General features: G+C 54.2%; 1 protein-coding gene across 1 annotated transcript; it reads left to right on the top strand.

The window, feature by feature from the left end:
• Positions 1-8900: 8900 nt before the first annotated feature.
• On the top strand, positions 8901-9815 carry LOC148591587 (olfactory receptor 14I1-like). The gene has a single exon (XM_088537272.1). It carries the CDS (start codon positions 8901-8903, stop codon positions 9813-9815), a length of 915 nt encoding a protein of 304 aa, XP_088393398.1.
• Positions 9816-18885: the final 9070 nt, after the last annotated feature.

Below are 18885 nucleotides of genomic sequence, written 5' to 3'. Positions count from 1 at the left end.
CCTGGTGTTTTACATGCAGGAGCCTCCAGGCCTCCATGTGCCTGGCTGGCTGCCCTGGCAGTGCGCGGTGGTTTGGGAGGCAGATGTGGCACCTCCGCTCTTAGTCCAGCTCTGCTGGGCAGGGTCTCCCTGAGCATCACAGGAGTTGACTTGAGAAGGGCAGCGGTCAGGCAGGGCCTTTGCCGGCCTCACTGCTCAGCTCTGTACCTTTGCGATGACCTGATCAGCATCTTCAAAGCCCTGGGGGTCAGACAGCAAAGGCCGCCTGTCCTTTTGTGGGGACGAAGTTGGGGTCCGCCTGCGTCGCCTCGCTGCGTGCGGCTCCCGCTTGCCCACATGTGGGAAGAAGGAGGCACATGATGGAGAGGGTTGTGTTGCTACAAGCAGCCCCTGCGGCATGGGAAGCCCCAGGCCCATGTCGAAGGGAAGCTCATGGTCGAGCACAGCCCAGCTACACGTGATTCAAAGAGGGTCTCTGATCCTTCGCACAGGGCTCCCAAGGATCCATATGGGCTTTGGAGCATCCCAGTCATGCTTTGTTTTCGAGAAAATCCCCACAGCCAGCAAGAAGCAGCCCCTGGCCAAAGGAGGTGAGGTCTGGCTGGCTTGGCCCCCCATGCTTGTGCTATCCATGCAGCTCCCATCCCTGCTGTCAGCCTCCCCCTCCAGTCCCAGCACTCACTTTCCTTGTGCGCTTGCTCCTGGCAGGACACCCATTGCTGGGCTGGGAGCAGGCGTTCGCCTGCCTCTCCTTCTCCATCTCCAGGGCACTCGCTGCACCTAGGGACTTGCTGCTCTGGGGACCAACGCGAGCTGCTCCTTCTCCTGGAGCTGCTCTCCTCAGAGTGCGACCCCGAGGGTGGTGCTCTGGCCCAACACAGCCTTGGTTGCCATGGACATCGCCCCATCACAATGGCCTTGGGGACATGATGCCACCCCCATCACAAAGCCCTGGCCGTTGCCACAGAGACTCCCAGGGGTATGTCCTGGTGGTGGCCAAGGACACCCACATCTCATCTCAGTGCCTTAGTGGTCAACAAGGGGAGGCCTTTTGGGTCCCTGTGCCATAGTTTGGCCACCCTCACGGATTTTTATTTGGGAGAGCACGGCCAGTGGGGCCACATGCATGTTCTACCGCTCTTTTTGGCACAGTGGACACCATGCTTCTATACCAGATCCCATTTGGGCTCTCCAATTCTACAAGGAAACAAACAAATGGGAGGGAGTTCAGCACAGAGACAACAACTTGGTCAGGGGCTGGAGCACAGGGCAGGTAAGGAGAGGCTGGAAGAGGGATGTTTGTTCAGCCTAGACCAGAGAAGGCCAGGAGAGATCTTCAGGCTGTGCACAAATACTTTGTGGAGGGCACAGAGCAGCAGGATTTTCTTGGAAGGCCACATTAATTGCATGAGAGGCAGCAGGGAAAAGATGGACGATGGAAAATCTGCAGTGTATGAAGGATTCACAGACTTCGGTGTTGTGAAACCAAAGACCTTTAAGTTAAATGCAACTTATAGAGCTCCTGACCCCAGAGACAGCCTCCATCCTGCCTGGCAGCACGTGGAGCCCAGAAACCCGACAAACCAATCAACCAGATGATCACGCACTGGTCATGCACAAGGCCGTCTAAGGAGCTTCTTGGTCATGTGCTGGCCATGGGGCTGCAGCTCCCGCCTTTCCTGCTCAGCCCCCCACCTGCCCACAAGACATTCTTTGCTGCTGACCTTAGGCTGACCTCCACATCTCCCCCTTCCTTATTTAGTTTTTATTTGAGCAGTCATCACTTGATTGATTGATCAATCAATTAACCATTGCACACATGATAACATACAAGGTAGACAGTTAACAACAAGCAAAATACAATTAACTCAATAATCAAAAACTTTAAAATTTGCGTCTTCCAAAGCCCAAACTGTCTTAACCAAGAAGATACTCCTATTAAACATGTTTGAAAGGGATTGTCTTGTTGACATGGCTAACATTACCCATACGTTTTGTGGCTGTTTGACACAGTCTGGGACAAAGGCTGCACAGCTGCTGAGGAAAGCCAGGGCCGTACACATCGCAAAGGGACCCATCTTAGTTTCCCATCTGTCAAAACACAAGCATAACCCCTTCCCCAAGTTATTAAGTCTTTTGGACCTTCCCACTTCCCTGTAACTAGATCTTTTGTGGTAACTTGGGACCTTGGCTGTAAATATTCTGACCTTTGGCCAAAGTGTTGAGTAACTCAGCTCTCACCTGCTATGTTACGATTTAAAAACTTAAATACATATAAAGCTTTATCCAATCTTTCTTGGGGGCCATCTCTCTGAGCTCCCCCTCTCTGTTTAATTAACATATTTTTTAGGGTCTGGTGCGAGTGTTCAATAACTGCCTGCCCAGTAGGAGAATGAGGAATATCGAAGATATGTTGAACGCCCCATTGTTTAAGGAAGTCTTTGGTTCGCAGGGCCATTGTCTGTTTTTATCATTTTTGAAACACCCATGCAACACCAAACACTGAAACACCAAACCATGAAACACCAAACACTGCAAAACATCTTAACCAGTGCTTACAGACATCCCGACTTTTCTCCCCAGTATGTGACCATGCGTGAGTAATAAAGTGGAGATTGGCTCAGCGATTTAACAAAGTCCATAAATTTCACAATCGGGCCATCAGCAAATCAGCAATCAGCAACTGGGCCATCTCAAACCGTAGCTCCCTCCAAGCGCTTCAACAGGCCTTCGACATTTAAGGAATCTGTTCCAACATTAAGATTTAGAGTTGTGAATTTTTAAAAAGCCATGGTTGCAGCTACCAGCTCCACCAGCTGTGTGGAGCCTGGTACTTGAACCTCAGTTTGCCGCTCTGCGTCCGCTGACGTTTTCCAGGCAATGGCAGCCTTTTTAGTTTGTCCTGATCCATCTGTGAAGACAGTAATACCTGAAAGGGGAATTTGCTGCCAAAGAGACCTTGCTAATAAGGGAATGTTAGGAAGTTCTGACCACAACATATGCAGGGGATAGTGAATGTTCATCTGTTCTGCAAAGTCTGCTAAAGCCACCTGCATGGGTACATGTTCTGCTAATAACCATTGCAAATTTTCCTTTGTTGCAGGAAGATAAATGAATCTTGGATTGCTGCTGTTTAATATTCTTAAGTGCATTCTTGCTTTCTGAATTAACTGTGTATATTCTTCTGTTGCGGTGATAATTTCTTTTTGACTGTCCATGAGGTAAAATGATCCATTCCAGCACTCGAAGTGGATCTGTCAATGACCCATACAGCAGGTGAATAAGTGAGCTGGAGCTGGCTTGCCTCCACCTCTCGGCCTTTGGGGCAGTTTTTCTTGAGATGGCCATTCTCTCCACATTGAAAACACTTCCCTGCCTCTCCCTTTTAAGGCGAGATTTGGTTTTTCTTAGTGAAATGCACCGCCCACACATACATGACCGGCATAGCTGTTAATATTTCTATGTTCCCCCGCTGAACTGCCTCTCTGTTAAACATTTCCAGTGATTCGACCCTTGATCCCCTTTTGTAGTCTCGTTATGTGGGTCTGGGGCTGTAAATCATGTTCCTTCTCCGGGTCCCTGGGGCCTGGGTCGAACGGAAGGTCGCACGGAGGATCAGCCGCCCCAGCATACGGTGGTGCTGACGGTGCTGCTGCATGTGGCTGATTGCTTCTGTCCCCCTGAAGATCCCAGGCCATTTTCAAGGTGACCATGATCTGCCACCAGATGCTCACATGTTTTACTGTCGCTGTATCACCATCCACCATCGCCTCCTTAAGGCGCTTTCCAAGTTCTTCCTACACCTCTCGCTGGAGTGTGCCTTCCTTCAGGAAAGTAGGTACCTTCTCCCGAATCCACTCTAGTAGAGTGACTAAATCCTTCCTGGAAACCTGCCGGTTCTCTTCGTGCACCATGTGCTGCAGCGCGTCCAGGCTGCATTTCTGCCCTTGAGACATTCCGCCTCCCGTGATTCCCAGGATGCTGTCCTCTAATTAGGCGATGGGTGCACACCGGAGTTCTTCCTGCTCCGTTCCTGGTTCGGCTGGGCTACGCTGCCGGGTTTGGGCTTTGTGAGCTTCCCCTGTGTTCTTGCCCCAGCTTCGGATGCCATTTGCAGTGTCTGAATCAATCATGGTCTTCAGTGTTGTGAAACCAAAGACCTTTATTTAAGCACAATTTATAGAGCTTCTGACCCCGGAGACAGCCCCCGCCCTGCCTGGCAGCATGTTAAGCCCCAAACCCAACCAACCCATCAACCAGATGATCACGCGCTGACCACACGTGAGGCTGTCCAGTGAGTTCCTTGATCATGTGCTGGCCAGGTGGCTGCAGCTCCTGCCTCTCCTGCTCAGCCCCCCATCTGCCAAGGGGACATTCTTTGCTACTGACCTTAGGTTGACCTCCATAGGTGGTGACTTGTGTCTGGGGCCAGGGCACTGCTCTTCCCTAGACCCTCTCCTGGGAAAGCACTGCAGGAGCAAGCACACCCTGGAGAACAAGCTTGCCCATGTCCCTGGGACCAATGACAGGGTCCCTTCTGTGTGAGAACGTGACATGCCAGCAGCAGGGCCATGGCTGCCCTTCGTACTCGGAGGTCCTTTCTGCCTGAGTAGCTGATAGCCCCAAACTTGTGACTCCGAGGACACTTATTGCTCTGGATAGGCGAGAGGGGGCTCTTAGGCTGTTGTGATGTCACCTCAGTGCCTGGTGGTGACAAGGCAGAAAACGCCCATGGTTTGGATGTTGGTTGTGTTGGCCTTTCTGCCTCAAGACCTGGTAGGCCAGCAGCAGGCCCATGGCCTGAATGTTGTTAGTGAGGTCACTGCTGTGCCAGTCCCTGATAGGCTAGCAGCAGGGACACGGCCTGGATATTAATAGTGAGGTCACTACTGTGCCTGATCCTGATAGCCCAAAAGCAGGGATGTGGCTCTGATGGTGACAGTGAGGTCACATCCTTCACTGTAGACCTGATGCTATCAGGAAGCTCTGGGTTGCTTAGGTTTCTTGTGACGTCACCTCTGTCCCTGCTGCTGATAGGCCAGAGCCAGCTGAAGGTTCCAGGGCACATTGTGAGGTCACTGCTGCCGCCGTGCGGGATTGGCCAGCAGCAGAACCAGCCCCAGCCAAGGGCCTGTGAGGTCCCCTCAGTGTGAGCAGCTGATCAGAGGACAGGGCTGTGACATGGACTGTGAGGACAAGTCTGTCTGTGTAGAGGACAGGCTGGAAACACTCTGGCCGTGCAGGGCTGTCCCCAGAGCGAGTCCTGGAGATGGAGGTGGAGAAGGAGCAGCAGGTGAACGGCTGTTCCTCATCCATGGATGGGATCCCTGGAGTGCAGGAGCGCACGAGGGAGGTGAGCGGTGGGGCTGGAGGGAGAGGTGGGCAGCAGGGATGGGACCTGCACAGAGAGCACGAGAATGGTAGGGAAGGAGACCTGGGCCAAGATAGCCAGGCTGGAGCTTCTCCAGTGAGGGAACACCTATTCCTGGCCATGGGCATTTCCTCTCACACAAAGCAGCCCAACGGGCACTCTCTCCTGTACCTAACACTGGTTCAGGAAGAACAAGGAGCCACTGAAGATGTCCATGGGCCTTGACAGCCTTTGATGCAGCCACCCAGAGGTCCTCATTAGCCCATTGCCTGTTCATACCATGTGGTGGGATGAAGAGGAGTTCAGGGGAGGAGAGCTAGAAGGGTTTGAGAGGGCAGGGCCTGGAGCAGAGACGTGGCGGGGCCGGGGTGCCTCCCATTTATGCAGCACCCTGGATGTAGACGGGATGGGCTTTCCCTACAGCCAGTGCTGGAATGTCTGTGTTTGGGTACAGGATGGAAACCAGGATGCCCTGGGGCACTTGCCCAGCAATCACTCCAAGGGACATGGTTTTCCTGTAGGTGACCTGCTGTATCTGCTAGAGACATGAGGTTGTGCTGGACACCCCAGGCATCAGACAAGGCCCTGCCAGCACTTTTCTGTGACATCAAATCAGGACTCTGCATTGAATTACAAGAGCTGTTGGTTAATCCTGCAATCTTCCCATACCTCAGCTTCATGGGGAGTGTCGCTTTTGTCGAAGTTGGCATCTGGGGTCATTTCAGATGGCCAAGACGGCCAATTCCCCAACTCATGCTCTAGGATCATGCAGGACTCCTAGTAGCTCCATCAGAGCAAGCGGGCACTGACACACGCCTTGCACCTCCTCAGTCTCTTCTGCTGTCACCAGGGGTTTCTGTGGGAACTGCTGACTCTCACCCTGCATCTCCAGTGACTGTGGTGGAGCTTTGACAAGGACCTCGTGGGCAGATCTCTGTGCTCTGCTCACTTCAGTTTTGGCAAGGGAAATCCCACCATTGCTGTCTTTGTGGAGTTTAGAGGAGGGATTTGAATACAAGTTCAGATCCAGGCCTAGATGGGTACTGCCCAGATTTATATTTCTGAATCAGCACCTGGACCATGTGTCAATTAACTCCTCTTTGTCCACTGCTTGGTCTCCTATCTAGTTAAGGGATGTGAAATGAGGCTTCCAGAGTGGGGTATTTCCAACTTTCATAGATAGTCATCCTTTGATGCAATAAATTGCCATGTTGAAATAATCTCTCTCCAATCATTAGCAAAGGACAACAGGTGATTATTTTAGTTTATTGAAGTGAACATTTCCCAGGAGGAGGGAGCACGAGGGACAGAGAAATTGGTGATTTCAGCTGGGCCTCTGCTCCTGAGCGGGGCCAGGCTCCTGGGACGGAGGCAGCTCGTGGCAGCCTGGCAGCACTGCCCAGAGACAGCCGAGTGCAGGAGCAGCTCCTGTGCCAAGAGCAGCAGGGCTGCGGGCACTGCCTGCTGCTGCGGACAGGAGAGGAGAGAAGGCAGCGAGAGGGGAACGGCAGCGTGAAGGATAGAGGAGAGCTTTTTGTGGGAGAAACCTTTCCAGCCCTTGACACGGTGAGCGGAGCAAATCTGCTGAGGTTCCTGGTGGCCTCTTCTGAACTCAGTGCATATAATTAAGGATTGGGATTTTAAAGGTCTCTCTCCTGGAGCATGCAGGGTTTAGCAGGAGGAGGAGATGCTTCAGAGCAGGGATTCCCTGCCACATGCACGAGGGGTCCTTTACTGGAGAAGAGCAAGAGAAGGGCTACTTGAAAGGGAAGGAGCTTTCCCTCAGGTCTCTGCTCTTTCAACCACCTTATTATGGCTGGGAGAAGGTAGAACAAGTTTTCTACTTTGATAAGGAACTGAGAGTCCTAAACCTTCACTCTGAAAGATTAAGAGAGAATTAATAGTTCTGTGAGAAACTTCAGCAAGCTGCTTAATCCCCATCTTAGCCTAGAGGCTGCATCAATATCATCTTTGTGGCCTCCTAGGACTTTCTATAACCTCCGTCTTAGGACCTGCAACTGCAGAGCTTCCCTTGGACATTGCCCAGAGGTTTGTGCAGGGCAGAGCTGAGCACAGATAGGGTCATATGGGATCTGTGAGCAGGGACAAGACCCAGGGACAGAGGAAGGGTTGTGGGCAGGGACAGCTGCAGGCAGCAGAGATGGGCAGGGAAGGGGCAGGAAGTGCAGGGCAGGAGCCGCCTCCTCTGCAGCCAGACCTGGGCGATCTCTCCTGCCACGGGACCATCTCCAGCCTCCCCACCAAGGGACTAAGGTGTCCCCTCTGTGAGGTGACATACCCATCTGGTAAGGTGAAGGTTTCCCACAATGCCTCCCTGTCCCTTTCCCTTCCTCCATCCAGCACATTACAGGTCTTGCTCCTTAATTCTTCTCCTGTCCATGCTGCTCCTGTTCTTGCTCTCAGCTTTCCGTGGTTGAGTGTTTTCAGCTGCAATTCAGAGACTGATGCTGCAAGGTGTGGAACAGAGGGGTCTGAATGGGAATGAGGTTCTTCCCAAGCCTACCCTGTAGAGCTGCAGGAAAAGCAGTCCCTGGGTCTGGGAATTGAGCTGACTCTCCCTTAAGGAGAGCCCATCTTCAGTGTTGCCAGTCCTTTGGCTCTTGCCCTGTGGTGTCACCCCTGCCAGGCTGCCCCCTTCCCTCCAGAAAGGCTCTGCTGTCTCATGGCCATTCTGTGATACCTGGGTGACCCGTGAGGAAGCTGCAGAGATGCTGAGGGTATGGAGGTGGTGGTGGGAGGCTGTTCAGAAGCAGCTGAAATGAGCCCTGTGCGTCTTTGGCCAGGAGTGTGGAGCCCTCCCTTAGGTGTATGGAGACAGGGTGAGAAAGGTGGAGATGGGCACTTAGAAACTGCACTGCTCTGCTCTCAGCAGGGCCTGTCTCCTTTCAGGGCACCATATGAGCATGATGACACTCTAGCTCAAGGAGACCGTTGCACAGGACATCTGGGAACGAAACATAACAGACAAACGAGATGTCCCGACTCTGCACATAAGTGACTGTGGATGCATTCCTCTAAGGACTCAGAGTTGAAATGTGAAGGATTTGTCCTTTGGGGAACACTCCCGAGGAGTGACAAGGACATCTCAAAGAAACTAAAAATTACTGTTCCTCAAACCTCTTTGCTTACTTGGGAGTAAAGATGCTGAAAAGCTCATCTACAACTTGAATGGATCTCACCTGCCAGAAAAGGTAAAACATCCAAAAGTGTGGCCTCTGTTCTGCCAGAAAAGGTAAAACATCCAAAAGTGTGGCCTCCGTTCCCCACTTCCCACTACTGTTCAGCACAGACAGCTCTCGAGTTGAGGTCTCTGCTCCTCACAGCACACACAGCCAGTGAAAATGGAGCTCAAGCAAAGGAACTGCACTAAGACACTCTTATTAAAGAGAGGCAATGGTGGGTGGTGTCATAAAAGAAATGACTTTGAAATTTTATTTCTTGTAAAGTCCCTCCTAACTTTTCATTGTTTTCTGTTCCTTGGACAGGCCCACATAACTGCAGGGAGCTAATGTCCAACAGCAGCTCCCTCAATGAGTTCCTCCTCCTGCCTTTCGCAGACAGGCGGGAGCTGCAGCTCTTGCACTTCTCGCTCTTCCTGGCCATCTACCTGGCTGCCCTCCTGGCCAACGGCCTCATCATCACAGCCGTAGCCTGCGACCACCACCTCCACACCCCCATGTACTTCTTCCTCCTCAACCTCTCCCTCCTCGACCTTGGATCCATCTCCACCACTGTCCCCAAATCCATGGCCAATTCCTTCTGGGACACGAGGGCCATTTCCTACTTGGGATGTGCTGCACAGGTCTTAACTTTTAACTTTTTCATTTCAGCGCAGTTTTCCCTTCTCACAGTCATGGCCTATGACCGCTATGTTGCCATCTGCAGACCCCTACACTATGGAATCCTCATGGACAACAGAGCTTGTGTCAAAATGACAGCCGCTGTCTGGGCATCTAATTTTCTCTGTGCTCTCCTGCACACTGCTAATACATTTTCCATTCCTCTCTGCCAAGGCAATGTGGTGGAGCAGTTCTTCTGTGAGATCCCCCACATCCTCAAGCTCTCCTGCGCAGATGCCTCCCTCAGAGACATTGGGGTTATTATTCTTGCCATTTGTTTAGTTTTGGGGTGTTTTGTTTTCATTGTGGTGTCCTACGTGCAGATCTTCAGAGCTGTGCTGAGGATCCCCTCCAAGCAGGGCCGGCACAAAGCCTTTTCCATGTGCATCCCGCACCTGGTCGTGGTCTCCTTGTTCATCAGCACTGGCACGTTTGCCTACTTGAAGCCCCCCTCCATCTCCTCCCCAGCTCTGCATCTGGTGCTGGCCATTTTATACTCAGTGGTGCCTCCAGCACTGAACCCTCTCATCTATAGCCTGAGGAACAAGGAGCTCAAGCAGGCACTGAAGAAACTATTCCAATAGCTACTTGTTAAGCAGCAATAAACAGCTTCTCCCCCTTCATTCATTCCAGGACTCTCCATGGGCTGACAGCAATGAGATCCTGGGGTGATGTCTTAGGGAATGAGATCTGGATTCAGCTCTTATTTGTGGTTGCCCAGTTTTTCTCCTGGTGCTGAATGGTCAAAGCAGCCTCTGCCTGGGACTGTCTCATGTTTGATAGGGCTGGTGACAGATGCCCACAGTGGGGACCCTGTGAGTACAGGGGAGAGTTGTTTATGCCACCTTCAATAGAGAACCATAGTCTGGTTTGATAGAAAACACAGTAGTCCTTAAAGTTTAAGGACTAAAGAAATGTGTTGTCTATCCTCTTAGAGAAAAAAACCAAATGGGTGAGTGCAGCCATCTTTGTGCTTCCAGCTTCCAGGGTCCTTAGAACAGCAGTGAGTTATGTAGTGGGAATTAAATGGAGCAAGGATTTGTTAAAACAGTGTCATAAAAAAAACACAGTGTGGGTGTTTGTATCAGTGATCACAAGGCAGACAAGAGCAGTTGGATACTGGCGGAAAGAGACCCAGAGCTCGTGCAGGGTTAAACAGGGTAGATTTAATAGCAGACTTGCCCTGCAGGAGCCATGGGGAGCCCAGGCAGGTGTGTGGGGGTCTCTGCAGGAGGATGCTGCACACAGGGGCCGGGCACCCAAGCGGGACTCCCCTGTGCAACCCAAGGGCCCCTTTTATCTATCTGAACAACTTCCTTCTCCCAGCTGTGCCAGGATGGGGGAGCCGCTGCCCAGGAAGCAGCCAGATGTTGCTGACAAGTGGGATGTGTCTGCCTGGCCCTGGTGGCAGTTGGGTCAGGGGGACGCTGGGCTCCTGCCATGTGCTGTGCTGCTCGTGGGCTCCTCACCAGCTCTTCTGTAGATGTTTGCACCATATTTACCTTTAAGCCACAAAGCATCTCATAAATTATTACTATTTAGTGCGAAAATGGTTTAAACCCAAATGTGCAAAGGGAGGTCAGGTTGTCCCCAGGGGCTTAGTCACTTTTCTCTGTTTCTATTGCTCAGGATGGGGCACAGTCCTGCAGGGCACACAGGAGACCCAGGTGCTGCCCTTTGTGCTTTTTACTACCTTGAGTCTATCTAGGATGTGCTGAATTAGAATTTATTTTGATGGGAATGGATTTGCATTTAAAATATATTTCTTTCCCCTTCCCTGCCCCCCCTCCCTTTTTTTTCCCCAAGAGGTCAGAACTGCTTCACTTTTTAAGTGATTGTCAGTGTTCAAGTCCTGGAAGGAAATGATTTACTCCCTGTGTTTGAACCAGGTTGCAAACATTTCCCTACATAATGGTTTTCTCTTCCCTCTGCTGCTCATTGCTGTCTCCCTCCTTTTTCTTAAATAAAAGTCAATAGGTTACATATTAATTGCAACTAATAAATGGTATTAACTCCCTTCTCCAATCTTTCCACTCAAGGCTGCACCCACAGGGCAGGAAGGTCGGGGGTGGTAAATGAGTGTGGGCAGAAACAAGCCCATGTTGGGAATCTTAGCACAAGAGTCCCAAGTGTTTTGTCTCTTCCTGGTGGCTGATTGGGGGTTGGCGCCACATGGAGCTAATGGGTTGTAAAACCCACGCTGGTGAGAGCCTCAAAGTGTGAGCAACTAAGTCAGGAGAATGACTCCAAAAAGAGTGAGGAAGTGATGGCCTGGGATGGCAAGGAATAGCCACGGGGCGATGTGGGGAAGAAAAGCGCAGGGAGAGAGCAGTGGGATGTAGGGAGCTCTGCCTTGGGGTGAACCAAGAGGCAATCGAGAGCACAGGGGTGAGGACGGGGGGCAGAGCAACAGGGTGGCCTCGTGGTGGGTGTCTGCTATGGAGCGCCTGACGAGGGACAGCCTCTGCAAGGCCTGGGGAGGGCAGAGCTGTGGAGAGGACAACCTGCACTCCAGGGACCTGCTCAGGACAATGTTCACCTCGATGTTGGGAGTCTCCATCCCACTGGAGTCTGCCCTCATGTTTTATTCCCAGGGTGTCCTGTCACGTAAGGCCAGTACATGCCAGGAGGCTGCCCGGGGCGGGGAAATCTCCACCTTCCTGTTATAGAATCCTTCTAAGACTGTGCACGTGCACATTCCGGAAGGGGGTCTCATTCCTCAGTGTGGTGGTCCCGCTTTCCTTATTCTTCTCATTCTCATAGTGACTTCGGCCTTCAAACATCCTTAGACAGCATTTTGTAGTTAGGCTGGCAGCAAGGCAGCCTGAACAGCAGTTCTTGTTTCTCCATCTTCTTTGTTTGTTTGGATAACATGTAACTGCTATGTGCTTTCCTTTCTTCCTCAGAGATCTGGGTGTTACAATCTCCCTTTGTTGGTGGCCTCTGCTGAGCATTATCAAAGTTGAGTATTTTTCCTCCAGCCCCAGCTCCAGCACCGTCATTCTCACCCAGGCCAGGAGGAGGGGAGGCCTCAGGAGAAACAGAGCTGGGCTGTACAGAAAGAATGGCAGGAGCGGCCTTTACCTTGGGACCTGTGACAGAGGTGAACCAATCTCCAGGAAGGACAAGATGCCAGCGAAGAAGTCCCTTGGCCCTGAGTTCACAGCCTGAGGTCATCACTGGCCCAAGTCCCGTTCACGCCATTTAGGGGTGTGAAGAGTTTCAAGAGAGGGAGAGCTAGAAGGTTTTAAGGGTGCGGAGACCTTGGTGTGATGTGCCTCTCTCATTGATGAAGTAAGCTTGGCTTAGACTGTTAGGACTTGGCTGAAGGACAGTGGTGGGATCCAGACATGTGGTCACTGTTAAGAAACCTGAGTGCCCAAAACCACTTGAAAGGGACACGTTTACCCTGTAGGTCACAGGGTGTATCTCCTAGAGACACGTGGCTGTGCTGGACGCCCCAGACATCCAGCATGGCCTATTTCTGTGTCAGTGAATCAAGTGCCTGAACAGAATGACATGAATTGTTTCAATGTCAACATCTGCTCGTGTCTCAGCTTCCTAGTGAGTAGAGCTCTGGTAGCAGTGGGCGTCTGATAATATTTTTGGGGACCAAAGCAATTCCCTACCCGGTCCCAACACATGCTCTAGAAGGAAGTAGATGTGGTGATCACAGCAATCAGACACTGGCACATGCCTTCAACCACCTCTGACCCTTCCGTGTCACCAAGGGTTTGTGTGTGTGCAGCTGACACCCACCCTGAACGACCAGTGATTGGGAGCATAGAGCAAGACCTCCCATCCAGGCATCCCTGCTGTGCTCACTGCAGCTTGGGCAAGGGGATCCCACCTGCTGTGTGTTTCTGTGGAGCTCACCACAGAATACCATGGCAGCCCAGGGTCTTCTAAACCAGCCTAAGAATCCCAAACTGGGTGACATCAACCTATACCTGAACACTGGGAAAGTGAGCTCTATTCTTGGCTGCGCTGCCATCCAGAGGGACCTGGACAGACTGGACAAATGCGCGGTGAAAAACCTCATGCAATTCAACAAGGCCAAGTGCAAGGTCCGGCACCTGGGGAGGAATAACCCCAGACACCAGTACAGGCTGGGGACCGAGCTTGTGGAGAGCAGCTCTGCAGAGAGTGATCTGGGTGTCATGGTGGACGACAAGTTGACCATGAGGCAGCAGTGTGCCCTCGTGGCCAAGAAGGCCAATGGGATCCTGGGCTGCATTAAGAAGAGCGTCTCCAGCAGGTCGAGGGAGGTGATCCTGCCCCTCTACTCAGCCCTGGTGAGGCCGCATCTGGAGTATTGTGTCCAGTTCTGGGCTCCACAGGACAAGAGGGATGTGGAGCTGCTGGAGAGAGTCCAGCGCAGGGCTACAAGGATGATGAGGGGCCTGGAACATCTGCCCTATGAGGAGAGGCTGAGGGAGCTGGGCCTGTTCAGGCTGGAGAAGGGGAGGCAGTGAGGAGGATGGTGCTGGCCTCTTTTCAGTGGTGGCCACCGACAGAACTAGAGGTAATGGCCACAAACTGAAGCACCAAAAGTTCCACAGGAACTTAAGGAAAAAATTCTTAACAGTGAGGGTGACAGAGCACTGGAACAGGCTGCCCAGAGAGGTTGTGGAGTCTCCTTCTCTGGAGATCTTCAAAACCCACTTGGATGCAGTCCTGTGCCACGTGCTTTAGGTGTCCCTGCGTGTGCAGGGGTTGGACTAGATGATCCTAGAGGTCCCTTCCAACCTTAAGCATTCTATGATTCTATGAGTCCCGAGCTGGAGAGAGGAAACCTCCTCCTGGCCTCAAAGCAAAGCCGCAGAAGCAACGGGCAGTCCCCTTGGGAAACTACCCATACAAGGCCAGGTGCGTCCCCACGGCGACCGCCAGGGCTCTGTGATGGGGGTGGCATCACGCCCACAGAGCCAGTGTGACAAGGCATCCTTGTGGTGACATATAAGGGCCAGCGTGCCGGGGTCCCCACTGAGAGCTCCCCGACCGCCCTTGTGCTCGGTGCGTGCTTGGTGTCCGGCCTGCTCTGCTGGCTCCTCTCCCTGGCAGCCCCGAGGCTCACCTCGCTGCGCGCACCGCCTGCTCTGGTGCCCAGTGGGCACCAGAGCAGGCGGGAGCGCAGCGAGGTGAGCCATGGGGCTGCAGGGAGAGGAGGCAGCAGAGCAGGCAGGGCCCCCGCACGCAGAGCACAAGGGCGGCGGGGAAGGGGAGCTGCTGCGACACAGGCAGCCCTGAGCCCTTCTGCAAAGGGGTGTTTCCCCCTGGGGACTTTCCCTGGGGCAGAGCTCGCTGGGTGGAGGTCCCAAGGCCCACGCAGCCCCTGAAGCTCTGCACCGAGAGGGACGGAGCAGCTCTGGGCAGATGTTCAGACAGGCGCTCCGCTCTGAAACGGGGCTTCCATCACACACCTGCTTCTCCCCACAGGTGGGCCGCCAGGAGCCCCCCGCAGCCATGCAGCGGAGCCAGAGCTCAGCTTTGTCTCTGCAGAGGGACAGGCTGCCTCCGCTTGCCCGCCCATCGCAGGACTCGGAAGACGGCAGCACACAGGTACGCAGCTGAACGGAGACCCTGGGAAAGCCTCTTGAATCCGCGGGCACTACCTTTCCCGTGCCCTGCCTGGCAGCGAGCAGCTCCCTTGACAGCCAGCGTCTGGGAGCAGGGGGGCAGCCACCCGCGGGCGTGCGTGCTCCCTTTGGGGCTCCCAGCAGGAAGCTTTGCCAGCTGGGAAGGAAGGAAAGAGCGCGGGGGAGGAAGCACCGCGCTAACTTGGCCTTTCTCCCTGGCTTCCATTGCAGACGGCCAGGGTGGAGCGTGGGGAGGCCCTGCCGCGCAGGAGTGCTCTAAGAGCAGAGCTGCCGCTTGGACCATCTTTGCCACCTCTCCCCAGAGAGGCAGCAGCCCAGGCAGATGTGCCCCCTCGAACAGGCAGGGGGCAAACGGCAGCGTCTACAAGTCACCTGAAGCTGCCTGCTCTGCCAGCATCCTCAGGATGCTCTGCCTCAGGCAGGGCCACCGCACCAGAAGGCCCTGCAGAGAAGATCCTGGAAGAAGACCTCCAGAGGGAAATCCTGTCCGGCGCTTCCCTTCGGCTGCCCAAGCAGGATGCTGCTGCTTTCACCGGGGCAAGGGAAGAGGATTTCCCCATGGTGCCAGAGGCCAGGTCGAGCATTTCCGTCTCATCCCTGGCAACACCACGGCCATTGCAAGGGCACGGCAGCCGGATCGTTCTCCCACCCGTCAGCCGGCAGCCTTCAGAACGCTGCTCTCTCTCGGGAGCCCAGAGCGCTGCGGAAGGGACGAGCCGAGGCGGCCCAGGGGACGTGGAGCGTCGTAAGCCCTGGTCAAGATACACCGTCCTCCCAGCACTGACGCAGGCCCCTCACAAGAGCGTGCAGAGCCAGGACTCAGCCTCAAGTGACTCTGCAGAAGACAGTGACAACTGGCCCCGCGTGGAGATGGACCAAAGCGCCTCCTCAGCACCTTCCCTGGATGGCTTTGCTGCGCTTGGGCGACACCTCCATGACGTGGACAGCCCCGGGAGCGCTGAGAGCCCAGGCCCAGCTCCACACAACCCCAGGCCTGAGGCCGAGGCCTCTCTGGAGGAAGCTGCTCACTTGCTCGTCGATGGAGGCCCCGACGAAGGCGTGGAGGTGGAGATGGCCGGGAGAGCCCTGCGGCGCCACCGTGGGCATTTGCGGCTTCGCGGGAGCGCGCTGTGGCCGTACCCCAGGGCCTTCCGGGCTGCGCGCTCCGTTCAGCACCCGCGACAAGCAGAACGCAGGACCCGAGTGCGCCACAGGCCGAGACTACAGCCCCGGCGCCTCAGCAAGGACCTGCTCCCCGTGCTCGTGGCAGGAAGCGTGCCAGTTTTCCTGGGCAGGTGCGGAAGGCCAGGGCCAGCACCACCAACACCACCAATGGGCTCACAGCAGGCGTCTTCCGTGGAGGAGCAGCAGGAAGCAGCTGGGCCCGCGGTCATGGCAGAGCTGCAGGGAGAGCAAGGCCAGTTGAGAGAGGAGCCAGCAGAGCTGCAGGATCCTGCAGGTGAAGACCTGCCAGAACAGCAGCGGCTGGAGGAGTCCTTCTCTGTGCGTAGCGTCTGGGTCCGGCCGAGCTTGCAGAGCCTCTTCTCCGCAGCCCACACGTGCCACAACAACGAGGCGCCCTGCTCCCTCGACGGCAAGGACAGCGACGCTGAAGGAGAGGCAGCCGGCCCCTCGCAGGGCGCATGGCTCCCCCACACAGTGGCCTCAGGGGCCGAGGAAGAAGATTGGTCCTCGGCTGGAGGCTCTCAGCAAGAGGGGAGCAGCTCGCCTCTGCCCACGTCAGCCTGCCCAGAAGCAAAGGCAGCAGCTTTGCCCTCGGCCGGAGGCCCTCAACACCAGGTGAGCAAGGAGCAGGTGGCCAGCCCTGGCCATCAAAGGGAGGGGGCAGGTGAGGTCCCGCTGGGCTCCGCATGGTGGGGAGAAGCCTGCTGCTCTCCTGTTCAGCCTGCCTAAGCCACCAGGACTGACACCTCCTCTGTGCCCTGCATTGCCATCAAGCCTAGGGGATGCATGCAAAGTCCGAAGGGAAGGGGCAAGGTACAGCAGCAGCCATCTCCCACACTCACCCCCCCAGCCCACTTCCTCTGGCATCTTTTGCCCCCCAGCCCTTTACGGCCTCCGGCCCTGCCCTGCTGTTACGGCCCCGTTGCAAGCATCGGCCCGTCGGCCCACCGGCCGCAGGAGCCTTCCCTTGGCACTCGTGGCCATGGGCGGCCTCCCCGCGCCGTGTGCATGGCACGAGGCCCCAGAGCTTGGTGAGCTGAGGGCGCTCACCTGGGCTCTTTTGCTCTCCCTCCGCAGCTTCCCTCTGAGCACCAAGTGGAGGCAACATCCTCCCCCTCCAGAGACACGCCGGAGGATGACGCAGGTACGGGTGAGAGTTGAGAGCCCTGCTGTGGGCACAAGGCCGGGGCTAGCCCAGCAAGGGCTGTTGGGCTCGGCAGCACCAAGTCACGACGGCTCAGGAAAGCCCTTGGTGGTGGGGGTGCTGCGGGCATTCGCCTTGCGCTCGCACAGCTCCTGACCCTCGCCTCTCTTCCCTCACAGCCATCACCGCCCTCACAGCCCAAGCGGTTCCCAGGCAGCGGCCTTCCTTCTTCACAAGGGTGCTGCGGGCCCTGCGCAGCGCTTTTACCTGCAGCTGTCTTACGGGGCGACGGGAGCGACGGGGCCAGGAGGCACGTGCCAGGCAGCTCCGCTAACATCACGGCTGAGCGCACGGAGGGAGAACAACAGAGAGGCACGAGACCGTGCTGCATCGCACCATAAAATTGTTATGGTTGAAAAAGACCTTTTCAGAAGCCTCCATGTTATTTTTCCCAGGAGGAAACAACTGCGGTTTGAAGCGGGGGGTAACTATGGTGAGAGATAAAGGCGCTTGAGTTCCAGACGATCCTCAGAGCTTAGAGGGGCTGGAGGTTGCTGGACTCGTCTCTTAATAGGGATGCCAGATGCCGTGGTAGCTCTAGGCCCAAAAATTACAGCCCCAGCTCTGCCAGAGCACACTGCAACCTTACCTGCTCAAAGAGCAAATGAAGTTGGTGCTCCGACTCCCCTACGCCCTTAATGAGACCAGTAGCTCCTTTTCGCATGAAAAAGGAGATTCTCCTGCCGCCTTGGCTGCACTCGTTGGCCAGGGCCCAGGCAACCAGGGTCTTTCCAGTCCCTGAGGGGCCATAGAATAAGCAGCCTCTGCAATAGAGAAATTCACATAGGACAAAACTGTCAAAAAAGCCCATTTCTACCCCCATCCCTAAGATGATCAACCCCTTCCTCCGAACCAAACCCCTTTATATCCAGAACAGCAGGAACAGCTAAACTGTGAGAAAAGCCAGAACAGGAGGAAGTTTTGTGTTTCTAAAGGATTTCACATGCCGATAAGCAAAATTAACCAAGGGGATTAACAAACTCACACCCCACTCTCTTCTGGAGAGAGTGCAGTGTCCAGCAGGACACGTCCAAAACTGCTCCCAGGCACCACAAGGGACCACGGCAGAAGGGAGCCAAACAAGAGCCGCCCTTGGGGACTGCAATTCTTACAATACTAGTTTGTCCTTCAATTAGAGAGATATCATATGCTCCCTTCTTCAAGCACCATACACCAGGTCTTCAAACATGCCAAGGCCTTTGCTTACATTTTGAACCTCCATATACTCTAGATTTTACACATTTTAAATAAATCATTTTTACTACTAAAAAAACAAACAAACAAAAAAAAAAACCCTCAACAATGCCCAAATGTTTGAAGCACAAAAAATATATTGATGCCTCAGTGTAATATCCTCCCCTAGACAGCTGAATTAGAGTTTTGTAAAGGTGTGTTACCTTGGGGGCTGAATTTTGAATTTCTCAAAGACTTCCGAATAAAGCAGCGGAAAAATCACCATCTCTTTTAACACTGCAACGTGCTCAGAAAGACCACGCACACCAAACCGGACCTAAAGATCAAGTCAACAGAATAAGTTCACACCTTAAAGAAAGCTGCAGCCTACAGAAGGTTCCATCAGAAACCCTGGAAAAGTCCCTCTAACACAACGAGTTAAAATCACTTACGGCCCTGTCCATTTGCATGGCACCGGCATCAGCCAGACTT

Source organism: Tinamus guttatus, unplaced genomic scaffold (assembly GCF_059628265.1).
Source record: "Tinamus guttatus ecotype Peru unplaced genomic scaffold, ASM5962826v1 Tinamus_guttatus_pri_ptg000735l, whole genome shotgun sequence".
NCBI lineage: Eukaryota > Metazoa > Chordata > Aves > Tinamiformes > Tinamidae > Tinamus > Tinamus guttatus.
This window is presented reverse-complemented; position numbering and strand designations above follow the sequence as displayed.

Excerpts from the sequence above, each read along its gene's own strand:
- LOC148591587 (XM_088537272.1), top strand. The coding sequence starts at position 8,901 with ATGTCCAACAGCAGCTCCCTCAATGAGTTCCTCCTCCTGCCTTTCGCA.